The sequence below is a fragment of the Sarcophilus harrisii genome, chromosome 1 (assembly GCF_902635505.1).
Source record: "Sarcophilus harrisii chromosome 1, mSarHar1.11, whole genome shotgun sequence".
In the NCBI taxonomy this organism is placed as follows: domain Eukaryota; kingdom Metazoa; phylum Chordata; class Mammalia; order Dasyuromorphia; family Dasyuridae; genus Sarcophilus; species Sarcophilus harrisii.
This window is the reverse complement of record NC_045426.1, coordinates 446,619,904-446,633,858: the sequence shown is the minus strand read 5'-3', so window position 1 is coordinate 446,633,858 and position 13,955 is coordinate 446,619,904. Positions and strand designations below refer to the sequence as shown.

The window sequence follows — 13,955 nt, the reverse complement described above, 5'->3', positions numbered from 1 at the left end:
AAAGGCTGAGCCATGAAATGAAGACTTTAGAAAAAAGGGGAAGAACTCTGAATGTCTTCAAATCATAATCATTTTTCTGATCAAGAAAAATCCAAAGAATATGTTAAAATATGCTATACCCAGACACAGAAGTTATGACCTTTGAATGCAAAGTGAGGCATACTTTTTTTCATTTTCTTTACTTTTCTTTGTTTTTTCTGTTTTCTTTTATAATGTCAATATAGAAATATGTTTCACATGTATAATCAATACAAAATTACTTATCTTCTCAAGGAGAAGTGAAGAAGAGAGGAAGGGAGAATTTGGAACGCAAAATTTTTTAACATGTAATTGGGAAATATTTGAGAGAATAAATAAGTACTTTCTATGTACTGAGCACTGTGCTAAGTACTGGAAATACATATAAAAGAGAAGAAAAGAAGGCAAGGAGGGAGGGAGGGAAAGAAAAGAAAGGAAAAGGGAGGAAGCAAGGAAGGGAAAGAAAGAATAATTTAGGTAAAATGCCACATTGAAAGACTAAAGGAAGCAGAAGAAGGGAAGAGAGAACAATAAAAAATAGTCATATCCAAGCAGTTTAAACAAAATAAAGAATAGGGACAAAGTACTAGTTTAAAAGAGGAAGGGGATAAAAGCATCTAAAAGTACTAAAGAAACAAATGGAACAAAACACAGAACTTTAACTTTCAGAACTTTAAATATCATGGATCAAATAATTCAATTAAAGAAAAGAGAGGGACAGGACAGAGAAGAAAATGACTTTGCTATTTGTTGTAAGAAACATAAAAAGCAGAATCAGAATGAGAATCAGAAATAAAATATACTATACATCATGTGACTACAAAAATGTAAGAATTGCAATTATGCTATCAGACAAAATACTTTTACATTATCAGAAATAAAGAAATTATTTAAAGGAATGAAAATTAATAATATCAATTTTAAACATGTATTCACCAACTAGTATGGTGTCTACATTCATAAAGAAAATGTTAAATGAATTGCAAAAAATTTTAAATAGTAGAGAGGGATTTTAATATTCTGTTCTTAAGGCTAAACAAGTCTCTAAAAGATAAATCAAAAGGAAAACAGAGAACTTAGACAAAGTATTAAAGAATTTAGAGCTGAGATATTTTTATTATATACTGAATGGAAATAATTAAAAAATAAAAAAGAATCTATAGAAATTTGTTCTTCTTCTCAAGCATCTCAAATAATATGATGATTACTATTTTGCAGCATAATCCAAGATCTAGTATTTTTAGCCCCTCCTTCCTTTTCACTTTTTTTCATTACTTCTTTTGAGATTCTTGATCTTTTGTTCCTCCAGATGAATTACATTATTACTTTTTTTTTAAGCTGTATTTTATAATAGTCTTTATATGCTTACTGCTTTGTGGTGCCTGGCACTTATATGCTCTTTGACTGATTGATTAAATACACATATTTCTCAATACTACATGACACATTTATAACAACAGACTATGTTAAAGGCACTTCCTTAGCTGTTGGTATGGAAAAGGGTACAAAATTAAAAACTATTAACTAAAACTATTAAACAAATCTTTTATAGACCATAACATTATATAGGTATTAATCAATCGAAGGATTACAAGCAAAAGACAGTCCTAAATAGAAACTTAATAACAAAAGGATGAGTCTAAAAAGTATTATAGAAAAACATTAATAGCTATGTGAAAGAAAATAACACCATGCCTGAATTTCTGAGATGTAGTTAAACCAATCCTTAGAAGAAAAAAAATTATGCCAAGGACATCTATTACCAAAATACAAACAGAAAGGGTTAGCTGACTATGCAATTGAAAAAAAAATTTTTTTAATTAGCAAACCTAGAACAAATACAAAGAATGAATGCTAAAAATTAGAAATAAAAATGTAATAAAAATTAGAAAACAAGGCCTTCTATCTGTTAGATTTAGATCAAGAAATACTATCAAGAGAATATTGATTAGCTATGGATGGGCTCAATCAATATAATAAAAATTTAAGTACCACCAAAATTTATTTGTTGAGTGACAAAATCAAATTATTAAGAATCATTTTTATAAAGCTAAAAGTATTAACAGAATTATTATGAAAAAACAAAAGGTAAAGAAGGCTAGGAAAATAATGAAAATAAATCTTACCAAAATTATTTAATACTATTGATAAAATAGAAAAGAAAATCAATGGAAGAGTTTAAAAAATTAAACTCAAAAACTCAGTGTACAATATAATCTAAAACAAATAACTTAGGAAAGAACTCCCTACTAAATAAAATTGCTGGAAAAATTGGAAAATAGTCTTTCAGAAGTTAGGGTCAGAGCAATATCTTATATTACATACCACAATAGAATTAAAATGATTACTTGACCTGAACATTCAAGATCATATTACAGAAAGGAGGGAACCATAATGGACAACTTTGAAAATGATACCTAAGATGTGAATTCTTAAAGACATAGAGATAATTATAAAAGATAAAATATATAATATTTATGACATGAATTCCAAAGTGTGTGTATGAATACATTTAATGCAAATAAAAAGAAAACCAGTTGATTAAGAAAAGCAAACCAAAGTTGAATTGAATTATTTCTTATAAAAGCATAATACCTCAGAGGTGTAGGTGACTAAAGATACATAAAAACAAAAGCCATTTCCTAATAGATAAGTGCCAAATAATATTTTAAAAACCATTCTCAAAAGAATCGCAAATGATTAACAACCATATAAGAAAACAAGTTGAAAAAATTCATCAACGTATACCTAGCAAACTGACAAAGGTAACAAATAAAAAGACAATAAAATTAACAAAGATAAAAAATGAAAATAGTCAATATTAAAGGAGAGACAAGAATGCTACTAAACTATTCATAGAACTATGAATTGGTCCAACCATTCATGGAAGCAATTTGACATTAAATAGTTACTAAGATATTTATATTTTATGATCTATTGATTCGATGGTTTAAAAAAAATAAAGGCTTCATATACACTAAAATATTTACAACAGGACTTTTTGTAGAAGCAGAGAATTAGAAAAAGCAAAGATGCGCATCAGTTGGGAAATGGATAAACAAGCTTATCATTCTGATAAGAAACAATGAATGTGAAGAGTAAAGAAGCTTAGTAAAATTTGCATGAAATTACACAAACTAAACAGAAGCAACAAATAGCATAAACAATGACTATAATAATATAAATGAAAAAACAAGGAATAATAAAACAAACAGAACTACAAAGGCTACAAAATTATGGCCCTAAAAAAATGAATGAATTAAAAAGCATTTACTGTTTACTATTTATAAATATCAAGTTAAAAAGAAGAGACAGAAAACACCTTTCCCTTTCTTGCAGAGGGAAGGACAATGAATGTGAAACATTGCATTTAATGTCAGATTTTTTATAGTGTGTTAGTTTTGCTGAACTTTTTCCTTTGTTATAAGGAATGGTTTTCTGAGAGGAGAAAGGAGACACTGAGAAACAGAGATGATATAAAATAAAATATGAAAAACACGTTTTTGAATATTCTTTATAATAACAAATGTTAGGCTTTTAAAAAGACATTTGAGTTTTCTGAATAACTAAGAGACAAGACTGAAGAGACAAGTTGTTCATCTGGCTAAAAAAATCTTTTGTCAAAATGGAGGCATGATGAATAAGAATTAAGACAGTTCTTTTTCTCACAAATAAACTGGTTCTGAAGAAATTACAAATGAGGATCCAAAATTATTTTAAGCAACAGAAGTACAATTGGATTAAGTATAGACAGTCTCCCAAATACATAGTCCTCTTTAAAGCTTTGCAAGTATAATTTCTTATATGCACTTGTATCTGTGCTTTATTAAGTCCTATATACATTGGGGAGAATCATACTGGACTTTGTCTGCATATGCATATTCTTCTCTAAATGTTTATAAGTTAAGAGAAAAGCCTTACAGAGTTATCCAATTTTAAAAGTACTTTAAGGAATTTTTAACAATTTAGTCACTCTCACATATATATTTCTTACCTTTAATATTGTTTTAGGACGTTTTCTAAAATACAATTTTGGCTTTTCAATCACAGGAAGAGGTGGAAGCTTTCTTAATTCCTGTAACACAGAACTTGCAGCACGTTTTTTGGAGAGTTTTTTGCTATTTCCTTCTCCTTCTGCAGAGAACTCTCCTACTGATACTCGAGTAACAAAACTCTTCATATGTGGAGGTCCACTTTCCTTAATGACCTATACATTTAAGATAAGACATAGTATTTGTACTTATTCTTCAAAACTGCAAGGATTTATGTTTTCACTGGTGAAAATACTTTCTTCATGACCACAGGAAAAAATCCCTCTAAGACTTAGAAAATAATTATAATGAGCTACAGCAGTCAAAAATTCATCATTCAGTGGTCAACCTCATAGTGATAAGCCTCTCCACACAGTGGCCAACTCCATAATGATAAGCCTCTCCATATTTAGTTAGGTTGGTCCTCTGACAACAGATACATAGTCACTATTGGGCCCTACACATGAAGCCTCTCCAACTCAGTAGTTCCTGTCATATTATTTGTACCACAAGGATAGTTTTGGACAAAATCAAATTGCCTTCATTCCTTAAAGAAATGATGTTCTTTGTGAAAGATCATATGCTTGTGGGTTCATAAAATTAGGGAAACAAAATTTTTCAAATTACTAAATTATAACTTATTTTTACAAGATAATTTATTTTCAGTGATTGGGGGGGGGGGGGGGGGGCAGAAAAAAACCCAGAAAAATATTGAATACATACCTCAAAAGTGACAGGCATGTTACGTTTCAATCCAATTTCAAAAACTAAGCTGATCTCAGATTTGTTTGCATCTTTTTCTTCTTCTATTTCTTTTCCTGATTCTCCATTCTAAATCATGAAAAACAAGAAAAATTATGCTATATCATATATATTCAATTATCAAGGAACTTAGCTTTTATAACATCAGGGTGAGAAAACAAGGAAATTGCTTTGATAGAAATCAACCATAATGGAATTTTCCTAATAAATTTGACTCCTGTCAAAACTGTGGGATATCTTTCCAAAAAGTATAATGGAAAAATATATTGATAAAAATTATAAATTAATTTTATAAACAAAATTCATACATATGTATCCAATGTAGTCAAACTTACTGACACTGAAATCAGAAGGTGACGACTTGTAGCTCTTTAGATACATACTTTTGTGCCTTCTAATTGATCCAATTTAACAAGCAATTATTCTTAGACAAAAGAAATTCTGAATATATGTGTGCTAATACCATTTATTAATACATTCTAGGCATTATGAGAATGGCCAACCCTGGGAGACACTAGAGTCCCAACTTAGATATCTGATTTTCTTTTCCTGTGCTTACTCACACAAATGTTTAAAGCACAAAGTTTCAACCTGGGATCTGTTATGGTATTTAGTCTGGAAAAGAGAAAATTTAAGAGAGGGATAAGTAAGCTCACTTCAAATATTTAGAAGATCACAATTTATTTTATCATGAAGAACTGATTTTTTTTTTCTTCCTTGGCTTCAGAAGGAAAAAAACAGAATCAATGAAGAGAAATAGGAAGGGGATATATTTAAGATCAACATAAAGGAATTTTTTTTTTCTAATTAGTACTGAAATCATAAGATCTATTGTTGAGAAGGATTTTAGAGATAATATGAACAATTGTCTCATTTTGCAGGTGGAACCTGAGATTCAAATAAGACATCAAAAAATTTTAAATGACTTGTTCAAAACCAATCATTTAAGATGTAACAAGGATGGGATTTAAACATAGATTCTTCAACTCTAAATCCAATGTTATTCATTTGTTATTTCACATTGTCATGAAAGATCTAGGGCTTAAATATTGTAGAAATCCCACTTCTAGGAATAGTAGTAAAAAGAAAACTAAAAATCAATCAGAAGTCCTGGGTCTGAATCCCAGCTTTATCACTTAGTTTCTGTAAGATAAGTCACTTAACCTCTCTGAGCCTTCATGTTTACATATGCAAAGTGGGAATAATGATATTTTTATGACCTATCTCATAGTATGATTGTAGGGCTGAAAAATTGCTGAAAATTGAAAATTTTAATACAAACATGAGCTATTCTTTTAACTGTCATGATATTCAATTTTGGACCCAATTATACTACCCTGAATCTACATATGACCATACCAATCTTCTAATTTTATCAGTTAGGTGGCTCAGTGGATAGAGCCCTGGGGCTAGAGTAAGGAAGATCTGAGTTCAAAAGCAGCCTCAGAGACTTAGTAGTTACATGATCCTAATTAAGTCACTTCACCTCTCTTTGCCTCAGTTTCCTCAACATTAAAATGAATATCATAATAGCATCTACCTCACAAAGTTATTGTGAGGATCAAATGAGACAAATATTTGTAAAGCATTTAGCAAGCACCTGATAAATGTCCACTCTTTTCTCCTTTACTCATCCCCTAATATGATGCCTAGTCTTCCATCACATATAGTGCAATATCTATTATAAGTATTCAACAAATGCTGAGCAAATTAATTAATGTTATTCTTTCATCCTTGTATATTCCCCTGCTGTCATTGCCAAAACAGCTTGGTCTCAGAACCAAAATCTTGGGCTTAGAAATTCATAGAAGTCTCATAAAGCATCCTCAGCTACAATGTAAGATCAGGAAAGAGTGATACTCAGAACCCCAAATTATAGTTTCACTAGTACTTCAGAGCAGTCCTGGCTATGAACAATATAATGCCTTCCCACCCACTCCCACCCCTTGGTGTGAAAGGACCATAAATCAGAGTTACACAGTGAAAAAAGATCTAGATGCATTGCCATTAGGCACTGTTGGAAGGAGGACCCATGTCAATGAAATTTCATGTTCATTTGAGTATTAAAAACAATGGCACCTGAGGTAATTTTTCTGGGATGGGTTCATTCTGGAGAGCTTGGAGAGCCTTTGTTGCAGCATTGTGTCTAGCAGCCTGACGAGTCTTTCCTTCCCCAAAGAACTCATTGTTTCCAACAGTTAGTTGGACATAAAAAACCTTAGGCACTGGGCAGTGATACCTAGAATGGGAAAGTGTAAATGTTATAATTGGGAGGAAACCACTCTATAAAATTTTTAAATGAAATTTGTTTTAAACTACTCAGTCACTATAAAAACTTTATCTCCAAATAGATACTGATACAACTAAAAAATAAAAGTATTATCTTTACCTTATATTGTTACTATATAATAGAAAAACTACATAAAAAATAAATTTATTTTGAATAATTTTCACTCAAATATTAGTAAACAGCTAAAAATAAATAACTTAAAGTTAAAGATAAACTACATATTCCCTTAATGTTAACCATTTTATCATATTGGATTTTAGCTAATATGTTAATGCAATAGTGTTAGAATTAAAACAATTCAATGTTGCTGCTTAGGTTCATTAGATCCAGTATTTGTAGAAGGGAGTTGTTAAAAGTCTCCAGGTTTCACTAGGTTGTTACACTGATATCAGAACTTTTAAAGATTCATATTTTTATCAGTGGGAATGGAAAATATTTTCCTACTGATGTGGACTGCAATTCTTTTACATCTTAATATAATTCTTCTTTGTTGTTCTATTTATTATGAAATCTTTAGATCGCATTATAATCTTTTATCAGTTCATTTTCCCCTTTTCCTTACAACCCTTGTAATGCCGGAGAAACTGAGCAAGACAGAGGTTAGAGACCAATTCAATAGTTTATTAAATGGAGAGATATACTGAGACCAAATGGATCTTGGTCTCAGGACTAAAAGAGACTATCATCTCAAAGAGTCCAGCAATTAAGTATCAGAGGGCAAGCTTTTTTATAGGATAACAAGAACAATGACATAATGAGGGAAGTACTTAGGTAGGGATAACCTAATGGTGGGGGAGGCCCTAGGATGACACAATGGAGGGAGGTTACTGATATTCTAATGACATCTAAAATGGAATGTCTATAACCTAAAGATATAAAACCTTTATCTCATCAACCATTTAAGAGGAATAATTATATAGCCAGGGGTTTTGGAGTAGAGCAACTGAGGTTGACCTTTATCTCATCAAACATTAAGAGGGAAAGGTTATAACCTGAGACAGAATAGATAAATAGGACAATTGGAGAAACTGGGTCACGACATTAAAGGGAACTTTGGCACAACACCCTTAACTCCATTCTTCATCTTCACTATGACCTCTAATCCCTTACGGGGGTCCTCAAACTTTTTAAATAGGGGGCCAGTTCACTGTCCCTCAGACTGTTGGAGGGCCAGACTATAGTAAAAACAAAAACTTTGTTTTGTGGGCCTTAAATAAAGAAACTTCATAGCCCTGGGTGAGGGGGATAATCGTCCTCAGCTGCTGCATCTGGCCCTTGGGCGTAGTTTGAAGACCCCTGCATTCTTTCCTGAACTATCATCTCCCTTCCCCACCTGAGCTAAACTAGTTCAACTCTACACTATCATCTTCTCTTGAATCCACTGCAAATTGTTAATACTTAATTTATCACTAATCTTATCCTGCCAAAACCCAGCCTTAGATTACTCTTATAATCCACCACTTTCACTCTTACTCATGTGAAATAGAAAAAATTAGGAAAATCTGTCCACTGGGTTCATTACAGATTTACTTTACATAATCTCATAAGGGCCCACAAAATGGTAGAGAACTGCCTCTCCACCTTCCTAATCTATTCACTCTCTCCCTCATTAGAGTAGCTCTTCCAAATCTTTTTTCAAATTTCCTATGGCTCCTCCTACCCTAAACTCCCAGCTAAGAACCTTGCCTCATATTACATAGAAAAATAGGCCATTTTCTGTACTCAGGTTTGTTTATTTTTTGAGACAAAATCCTGAAATTCTGGCAGTTCAATGAATGTCCATTTTAAAAAATCCAATATTATACTTAACTTTACTGGATATTGTAATGCCGAAGAAACTGAGCAAGACAAGAGATTAGAGATCAATTCAATAGTTTATTAAATGGAGAGAAATACTGGGACCAATGGATCCATGTTGATCCCAGGACTAGACGAGACTAACATCTCAAAGAGTGTAGCCCCAAGTATCGGGGCAGCAAGCTTTTCATGGAATAACAAGAACAATGACATAATGGAGGGACTTAGGTGGGGATACCTAATGGAGGGAGGTTACTGATATTCTAATGACATCTAAAATGGATAAACCATTATCTTGTCAAAAATTAAGAAGGAATGTCTATAAAACCTTTATCTCAAACATTAAGAGGGAAAGGTTATAACCTAAGAAAGAATAACTAAATAGGACAATTGGAGGAACTGGGTCATCACATTACAAGGGAACTTTGGCATAACAGATATGATACTTTTAGCCACAACTCTAATTCAAAAGAATTTTTCAAAAGAATAGATTGTCAATATATAGTATGCATATATTGGTCTTTTTTTTTTAGCTGTTGAGAGGTCCTGTGCAATTCTAATTGTAGTTTTAGTATATCTAAATTGGAGTTTTGTTTGCTTTTAAATTTTTCTCTTTAATCTAGAGGTTTCAAAATTTAGCAATGTTGTTCCTGTATGTTTTCTTATAGGATCTCTTTGAGGTGGTGATTGATGGATTTTTTCCTATTTGTACTTTCCCCTCATTCTTTCACTTCAGAACAATTTTCTATAATTAGATCTTTCATTATTGTGTCAAGATTCTTTTTTTGGTCTTACTTTCAGGTGTACCATTCTTGTGTTTTCTTTTCTTGACGATCTCTTGTTCTATTGTCTTTCTTATATCTGTTTCTTATATCTTATATCTGTTTTTCTTATATCATTCACTGTTATTTTTTAATTCTTTACATTTTGTTTTATTATTTCTTGGTCTTTTATAGTTTCACACTTCCCTTGCCCAATTCTAATTTTCAAAGAGTCACTTTCTGCTTTAAAACTCTGGATCTCCTGTTCTAATTAGAAGACTTTCTTTTCATAATCTGTTTTCCTCAGATCATGTTTTTTGTTTGTTTAGTTTTTCCTCAATCTCTCTCCTTTGCTTTTTTAAAGCTTTTTTTGAATTCTTCTAAAAATTCTCTCTGGGCAGGAAGCCATTTAACATTACTCTTTGGGTAGAAGCTTTTTTTTACTTCAGTGTCCCTCTTTGGGACTTCTGGCTCTTCCCATGAAGTATTTCCATAGTAAGTTTCTATGGTTGGAGTCTTTCTCCTTTATCTGCTCTTTAAAAAAAAAGAACTTTTAGTGTAATCATCTCTAGTCCTGTGGGGGTGGGGGGTGGGGGGTGCTTCCGGCTTCACTTCAGCTCTCTCCTCTGATTCAGATCCCAAAGCAAGTATTCCACCCTCCTTTAAGGGCCCAAATCCTGCAGCTTCCCTGCCCATTGTTTCTGCACTCACCAGGCATATGCTGATTCCTCCTTGCCCAGTGCCACGTCCCAGCAGCACAGCAAGGTCTGGTGATCCTTATCAGCAAAGATTCCCTCAATCTTCCTGGACTCAGAAGGTGAAAGTTCTTGTGCTTGGAGCTGAGGCAACTTCCCAACCCAGCTAACCCCCAGAACTCCCCACTTGCTGTTTCAACAGAGCTAGCTTGGAGGAATTTACACTTCATATCTACTAAATCTCTGACCAGAGTTCTTTCTACAAGTCTTCTCAGGTTGCCCTGGAGGACCACTGTTCTCTCCCAAGTTTTATTTGTTTTTCACCTGTATACATTTGCCCTGAGGAACAATTTTGTTTCGTTTGGGGGAGAAATCTAGAGAGCTTGGAATTTTATGACCTACTCCCTTCTTCCCAGAATCCCTTTCTATCTTCCTAAATTTAAATCTGATCTCAGACATTATTAGCTGTGTGACCCTGGAAAAGTCAACCACCCCAGTTTGTTTTATCCATAAAATGAGCAAGAGAAGGAAATGGCAAACTACTCCAAAATCTTTGCCAAGAAAATTCCAAATGAGGTCACAGAGACACACAACTGAAATAAATGAACAACAACAACAAAAAAAGAACCTAAGATTGAGTGGAGGGAGAGAAAGAAGAGAGGATGTCATAGAAACCAAAGTAAAAGAAATCCTCTGCTTAGTGAAATGAGCAGGACCAGGAGATCATTATATACTTCAACAACAATTTTATATGATGATCAATTCTGATGGACTTCCCTCTTCAGCAATGAGATGAATCAAATCAGTTCCAATAGAGCAGTAAAGAATTGAATCAGCTACATACAGCCAGCAAAAGAACTATGGGAGATGACTATGAACCATTACATAGAATTCCCAATCCCTCTATTTTTGTCTGCCTGCATTTTTTATTTCCTTCACAGGCTAATAGTACACTATTTCTTTTTGTACAGCAAAATAACTGTTAGGACATGTATACCTATATTGTATTTAATTTATACTTTAACATATTTAACATGTATTGGTCAACCTGCCATGGTGGGTGGAGGAGGAGGGGAAGGAGGGGAAAAATTGGAACAAAAAGTTTGGCAATTGTCAATGCTGTAAAATTACCCATGCATATAACTTGTAAATAAAAAGCTAAAAAAAAAGAAAAGAAAAGAAAGAAAGAAATCCTCAAGAAAGAAGGGATGATCAATAATCTCAAATACAGCAAAGATCTAGGTTGAAAATGAACAAACCACTATTTTTCATTTGTAATATACAATTACACTGGGTACTGCAATGAAATTCTGAGCAATTGCAAATTACAAATGATATTCAGAGCAACAACAAAGCATATCTTTGCAATTATACAATTCATACTACTGTTGTGCCAAAGTTCCTTTTTAATGTCCTGACCCAGTTTCTCCAATTGTCCTATTTAGTTACTCTGCCTCAGGTTATAACCTTTCCCTCTTAATGTTTGATGAGATAAAGGTCTATCTCAGTTGCTCTGCCCCAAAACCCCGGGCTATAATCATTCCCTCTTAAATGGTTGATGAGATGAAGATTTTATATCTTTAGGTTATAGACATTCCTTCTTAATATTTGACAGGATAAAGGTTTATCCATTTTAGATGTCATTAGAATATTAGTAACCTCCCTCCATTGTGTCATCCTAGGGGCCTTCCCCACCATTAGGTTATCCCCACCTAGGTACCTCCCCCATTTTGTCACTATTCTTGTTATACTATAAAAAATCTTGCTGTCCCAGTACTCAGGGCTGGATTCTTTGAGATGATAGTCTCATCTAGCCCTGGGACCAAGATCCATCTGGTCCCAGTATCTCTCTCCATTTAATAAACTATTCAATTGGTCTCTAACCTCTGTCTTGCTCACTTTCTTTGGCATTACACTACTACTAAAGATAATCACAACTAACATTTGTACAACACTAAAATTTTCTAAGCACTTTGAATACATCATCCTACTTAATCCTCAAAACAATCCTATGAGATTCTAAGACTGACAGAAGGAGTACTGAATACAGAAAACAACTGTAACTATTCTTTGCTGACTATTAAAATAAATAATTTTACTCAGTAGAGCAAAATATTGTCTAAAAGGTTTCAACAAAGTGTCTCAATCATAGGAGACTTCTTTAAAAACGTAGGAATAGAGGCAGCTTGGTAGGGCAGTGGATAGAGCATCAGCCCTGAAGTCAGGAGGACCTGAGTTTAAATCTAGCCTCAGACACTTAACACTTACTAGCTGTGTGCTCTGGGCAAGTCACTTAGCCTCAGCTGCCTCAGGAAAAAAAAAAAGTAGGAATAAAAATAAATTTGTTTGATAGTCTTCTGATTATTATTGCACAAGGCATAAAAAAGCTTGCCAAATGTGTCAAAGATCTGGTCACATCATGAAGGACGTCCAACCCTGAATCCAAGTAGAAACATTTACTAACAACGATGAAATCTTCCAAAAGCACTTGTTTTCTGTAATGTTCTGTTGGTTTTCTGGAGTCTTTGGAGCAGGCTTCATTTCAGCAGAGTAATCTCCATGAGAATAGCCAGGTGTTAAAGTCCAAAAGTTTTTATTGTCTCCTTCATCTGGTGCTCAGCTAGCTTTCTCCTGGCCTTTGGAGGGGACTTGGTTTCAGTGGAGAAAATGCTGGAAGACAGGCCTGCCACCACAAAGCTGATGAAGATGGAAATGAATCTCTCTCTCTCTCCTTGGCTCTGAGAGCTTGAAGCTCCTGTCTCCAGATTGCTTGTCCTCTCTGGCTCCTGACTCCAGGTTGCTTGTTCTCTCTGGCCCCTGCCTCTGGCTGAGGCTCCCAGCTTATATGCTCTACACTGAGTATAAACCAATCATTACATCACTGGGAAACCATTATTTGTTGTGATATTAACTCAATCATACTGAATTTAGAAAACTATTAAACACCATGATAAACTAGACACCATTGTCTCATCAATTCTACTGATTTAACATCTTGTAAGAATCCTTGTTTCAGAGTTCTGGCCCATAACAGTTTTCAAATGGCACTGTGTTGTTTTCATCAATTCCCAGAACCCTACAGAACCTCCTAAATGCAATCAATACACATTCAAAAGACTTTGACCTAACTCTACACACAGTGGAGGAAAAGTGGCTGAAAAACTCAGCCAGATTGTCCAGATTGTGCAATTGAACTGGAATTCCATAAGTCCCATAAATATTAATACATATATATCTTGGGCATCCATTATAGGTATACAATGAATTGACCCAGAATTTAACAGGAGTAAAAAATGCTGGCACACACTTAGGAAATGCTTCTGATGACCCCACTTATCCCTGAAGCAAAGTCATCTTTTTTTATCAATATTTTTCAAGTAATATTATGTAGTTTCGTAGCAAGGAATTCTCATCTTTGAAAAGTTAAAGCTGTGGGTACCTGAAATGGCAGTGAAAACACATGACAAATATCAGTGGGCTGTTATGTATAATCAATGAAGAATCAAGTGGGAAAAGTGATATAAAGAATATCAGGTGATCAACTGCGAATGATCTATGATTTCAGCAATAAAAAGATCCACGACAATTCCAAAGGACTCAC

At 33.4% G+C, this 13,955-nt stretch overlaps 1 protein-coding gene across 4 annotated transcripts in view; it reads right to left on the bottom strand.

Moving 5' to 3' along the window:
- STAU2 (staufen double-stranded RNA binding protein 2) overlaps nucleotides 1-13,955 on the bottom strand; it is a 447,924-nt gene that overhangs the window by 298,627 nt on the left and 135,342 nt on the right. For all 4 annotated transcript variants that reach the window (XM_031946251.1, XM_031946252.1, XM_031946253.1 and 1 more), the window contains 3 exons: nucleotides 6,891-7,050; nucleotides 4,773-4,880; nucleotides 4,013-4,225 (listed from right to left, as the gene is read on the bottom strand). In XM_031946251.1, coding sequence (XP_031802111.1) covers nucleotides 4,013-4,225; nucleotides 4,773-4,880; nucleotides 6,891-7,050 — 481 coding nt within the window. The remainder of the gene's footprint in view (nucleotides 1-4,012; nucleotides 4,226-4,772; nucleotides 4,881-6,890; nucleotides 7,051-13,955) is intronic.